A 4,585-nucleotide genomic window follows, 5' to 3' on the forward strand; every position below is an offset into this window, starting at 1 on the left:
CGGAAGGAAATTGATGCAAGGAGAAATGTGTGTGTGTGTGTGAGTATGTATTTACAACCTATGCTTGCTGGGTCGGGGTGGTAGCTCTTGGACCCCCGCCTTTCTAACCGTCGGCTGGGTTTGCAGGATCAAGCATTAGTTAGTGTGTGTCGTCTGTGTACTCACCTGCGTGCGTGTGTGTGTGTGCGCGCATTCTTGCGTGTTACAGCGAATATTGACGAGTGTATGCATAGTTGCGTGCGTGCAAGAGCGAAGATTAGTGCGTGAGTGGTTGTGTGTAGTTGCGTGCATGCTCGGGGAAGGTTGGTGGGTGTGCGTGTGCGTAGTTGCGTGCGTGTTAGAGAGGGGAAGGTTGGTGTGTGTGTGGGTGGGTGGGTGGGTGGGGATGGTTGGAGAATTAATGTCAGTCATTACCCCACAGTTCAAATGTGGTGGAGGGTACCCCACGCCCACCTCAGCTAGGGGGGGGGTTTCTCCTCTTGTCTACCCAGGTTTAATGGCTTTATTACGATGTAAATATGGATGCTTCATTCCTCGCGAGTACAGCTTAGTGATTGAACTCTTGTACTACTCCGACTGAGTTCTGTGGTATACCTCTTAGAGTATAACCTGGAGTATAACCTGGAGCGGGTTGTATGCGTTGGTCTGCTCCGCTATGCCCCGTCCTGTGGCCAGGGTAGGTTAGGGTAGGTTAGGTTAGGTTAGGGTAGGTGATGAGGAGAATTGCTTTAGCGACCACTCTTTAAGCCGGGTAATTGTTATATTTTAAGTAGTCCAGTTCACTAGAGAATTTTGTAATCCATTTCAGCGAAAGTTACAAAAGTGTGTTCTCTGAGATTGGCTGGTTCTCTCGTTTCGTGCGGTACTGCTCATCTTCAATATTCTGTTTATATCATAAGCTTAGATGATTTATGTCTGGATCATGTCCCCACGTGTAGCAGTCTCTTCGTGCAGCAGTCCCCTCGTGCAGCAGTCCTCTCGTGTAGCAGCCCCGTCGTGCAGCAGCCCCGTCGTGCAGCAGCCCCGTCGTGCAGCAGCCCCGTCGTGCAGCAGCCCCGTCGTGCAGCAGGCCCTCGTGCAGCAGGCCCTCGTGCAGCAGGCCCTCGTGCAGCAGCCCCGTCGTGCAGCAGCCCCCTCGTGCAGCAGTCCCCCCTCGTGCAGCAGCCCCCTCGTGCAGCAGCCCCCTCGTGCAGCAGCCCCCCTCGTGCAGCAGCCCCCTCGTGCAGCAGCCCCCTCGTGCAGCAGGCCCCCCTCGTGCAGCAGGCCCCCCTCGTGCAGCAGCCCCCTCGTGCAGCAGCCCACTCGTGCAGCAGCCCCCTCGTGCAGCAGCCCACTCGTGCAGCAGCCCCCCTCGTGCAGCAGCCCCCTCGTGCAGCAGCCCCCCTCGTGCAGCAGCCCCCCTCGTGCAGCAGCTCCCCTCGTGCAGCAGGCCCCCTCGTGCAGCAGGCCCCCTCGTGCAGCAGCCCCCCTCGTGCAGCAGCCCCCTCGTGCAGCAGCCCCCTCGTGCAGCAGCCCCCTCCCCTCGTGCAGCAGGCCCCCCTCGTGCAGCAGCCCCCTCGTGCAGCAGCCCACTCGTGCAGCAGCCCCCCTCGTGCAGCAGCCCCCTCGTGCAGCAGCCCCCCTCGTGCAGCAGCCCCCCTCGTGCAGCAGCCCCCCTCGTGCAGCAGCTCCCCTCGTGCAGCAGGCCCCCTCGTGCAGCAGGCCCCCTCGTGCAGCAGCCCCCTCGTGCAGCAGCCCCCTCGTGCAGCAGCCCCCCTCGTGCAGCAGCCCCCTCGTGCAGCAGCCCCCTCGTGCAGCAGCCCCCCTCATGCAGCAACTCCCTCGTGCAGCAGCCCCTTCGTGCAGCAGCGCCCTCGTGCAGCAACTCCCTCGTGCAGCAGCCCCCTCGTGCAGCAGCCCCCTCATGCAGCAACTCCCTCGTGCAGCAGCCCCCTCGTGCAGCAGCCCCCTCGTGCAGCAGTCCCCTCGTGCAGCAGCCCCCTCGTGCAGCAGCCCCCTCGTGCAGCAGCCCCGTCGTGCAGCAGTCCCCTCGTGCAGCAGCCCCCTCGTGCAGCAGCCCCCTCATGCAGCAACTCCCTCGTGCAGCAGCCCCCTCGTGCAGCAGCGCCCTCGTGCAGCAGCCCCCTCGTGCAGCAGTCCCCTCGTGCAACAGCCCCCTCGTGCAGCAGCCCCCTCGTGCAGCAGCCCCCCTCGTGCAGCAGCCCCCTCGTGCAGCAGCGCCCTCGTGCAGCAGCCCCCTTGTGCAGCAGCGCCCTCGTGCAGCAGCCCCCTCGTGCAGCAGCGCCCTCGTGCAGCAGCGCCCTCGTGCAGCAGCCCCCTCGTGCAGCAGCAGCCCCCTCGTGCAGCAGCGCCCTCGTGCAGCAGTCCCCTCGTGCAGCAGCGCCCTCGTGCAGCAGTCCCCTCGTGCAGCAGCCCCCTCGTGCAGCAGCGCCCTCGTGCAGCAGTCCCTTCGTGCAGCAGCGCCCTCGTGCAGCAGCCCCCTCGTGCAGCAGCCCCCTCGTGCAGCAGCCCCCTCGTGCAGCAGCGCCCTCGTGCAGCAGCCCCCTCGTGCAGCAGTCCCCTCGTGCAGCAGCCCCCTCATGCAGCAGCCCCCTCGTGCAGCCCCCTCGTGCAGCAGCCCCCTCGTGCAGCAGCGCCCTCGTGCAGCAGCCCCCTTGTGCAGCAGCCCCCTCGTGCAGCAGCCCCCTCGTGCAGCAGTCCCCTCGTGCAGCAGTCCCCTCGTGCAGCAGCGCCCTCGTGCAGCAGTCCCCTCGTGCAGCAGCGCCCTCGTGCAGCAGTCCCCTCGTGCAGCAGCGCCCTCGTGCAGCAGCCCCCTCGTGCAGCAGCCCCCTCGTGCAGCAGCGCCCTCGTGCAGCAGCCCCCTCGTGCAGCAGTCCCCTCGTGCAGCAGCCCCCTCATGCAGCAGCCCCCTCGTGCAGCAGCCCCCTCGTGCAGCAGCCCCTCGTGCAGCAGCGCCCTCGTGCAGCAGCCCCCTTGTGCAGCAGCCCCCTCGTGCAGCAGCGCCCTCGTGCAGCAGCGCCCTCGTGCAGCAGCCCCCTCGTGCAGCAGCCCCCTCGTGCAGCAGCAGCCCCCTCGTGCAGCAGCGCCCTCGTGCAGCAGTCCCCTCGTGCAGCAGCGCCCTCGTGCAGCAGTCCCCTCGTGCAGCAGCCCCCTCGTGCAGCAGTATCCTCGTGCAGCAGTCCCCTCGTGCAGCAGCGCCCTCGTGCAGCAGTCCCCTCGTGCAGCAGCGCCCTCGTGCAGCAGTCCCCTCGTGCAGCAGTGCCCTCGTGCAGCAGCGCCCTCGTGCAGCAGCCCCCTCGTGCAGCAGCCCCCTCGTGCAGCAGTCCCCTCGTGCAGCAGCCCCCTCGTGCAGCAGTCCCCTCGTGCAACAGCCCCCTCGTGCAGCAGTCCCCTCGTGCAGCAGCCCCCTCGTACAGCAGCCCCCTCGTGCAGCAGCGCCCTCGTGCAGCAGTCCCCTCGTGCAGCAGCCCCCTCGTGCAGCAGCCCCCTCGTGCAGCAGCCCCCCTCGTGCAGCAGCCCCCCTCGTGCAGCAGCCCCCCTCATGCAGCAGCCCCCCTCGTGCAGCAGCCCCCTCGTGCAGCAGCGCCCTCGTGAAGCAGCGCCCTCGTGCAGCAGCCCCCTCGTGCAGCAGTCCCCTCGTGCAGCAGCCCCCTCGTGCAGCAGCAGCCCCCCTCGTGCAGCAGCCCCCCTCGTGCAGCAGCCCCCCTCGTGCAGCAGCCCCCTCGTGCAGCAGCCCCCTCGTGCAGCAGCCCCTCGTGCAGCAGCCCCATCGTGCAGCAGCCCCCTCGTGCAGCAGCCCCCTCGTGCAGCAGCCCCCTCGTGCAGCAGCCCCTCGTGCAGCAGCCCCCTCGTGCAGCAGCCCCCTCGTGCAGCAGTCCCCTCGTGCAGCAGCCCCCTCGTGCAGCAGCAGCCCCCCTCGTGCAGCAGCCCCCCTCGTGCAGCAGCCCCTCGTGCAGCAGCCCCCTCGTGCAGCAGCCCCCTCGTGCAGCAGCCCGTCTTAGTGTGAGAGCTTGTGGTGCTCCCCTTCCCTAGTTGATGGTTAGTACCGTCCCAGACGACGTCTCCGCCGGTCCCCTCGTAATCCTTAGCCGCCACACCAGCGAGGGCAGACCCCAGAGAGTGGGGGAGAGAGAGAGAGAGAGAGAGAGAGAGAGAGAGAGAGAGAGAGAGAGAGAGAGAGGGGGGGGGGGGAGGGGACAGGCAGGCATGTTACCAAAACAGTAACCATGTCGGTACGGAAGAAACGTATCGTGTCGGGACGTACTTCCGAAGAAGTACGGAAGGTTGATACGAGGTAGAAGCTGTTACCCATGCAGCAGGTCCTCCACCCTCTGCACGTATATATATAAAGCGATACACGGCACATTATAACCTACACGAATTACACGGCGCTATTCGTGTAATAGCTCTACGAATCATAATATCCTATTGATCCTCAGTCATTCCGAGGATCAACGTCCCCGTGGCCCGTTCTCTGGCCAGGCCTCCTGGTTGGTGGTCTGATCAACCAGCCTGTTTGACGAGGCTGCTCGGACTTACGAATCACAGATTTAAGTGTACCATTTTTATGCTTTGGGCTCTGTAT

General features: G+C 65.5%; 1 protein-coding gene across 1 annotated transcript; it reads left to right on the plus strand.

Annotated features, from left to right (window-relative positions):
• The first annotated feature begins 922 nt into the window (after positions 1-922).
• LOC138373218 (proline-rich protein 36-like) lies at positions 923-4,006 on the plus strand. The gene has a single exon (XM_069339254.1). It carries the CDS (start codon positions 923-925, stop codon positions 4,004-4,006), a length of 3,084 nt encoding a protein of 1,027 aa, XP_069195355.1.
• Positions 4,007-4,585: the final 579 nt, after the last annotated feature.

Source organism: Procambarus clarkii, chromosome 41 (assembly GCF_040958095.1).
Source record: "Procambarus clarkii isolate CNS0578487 chromosome 41, FALCON_Pclarkii_2.0, whole genome shotgun sequence".
NCBI classification, from domain to species: Eukaryota; Metazoa; Arthropoda; class Malacostraca; order Decapoda; family Cambaridae; genus Procambarus; species Procambarus clarkii.

Coding starts and splice junctions, on each gene's coding strand:
- LOC138373218 (XM_069339254.1), top strand. CDS start 923: ATGTCCCCACGTGTAGCAGTCTCTTCGTGCAGCAGTCCCCTCGTGCAG.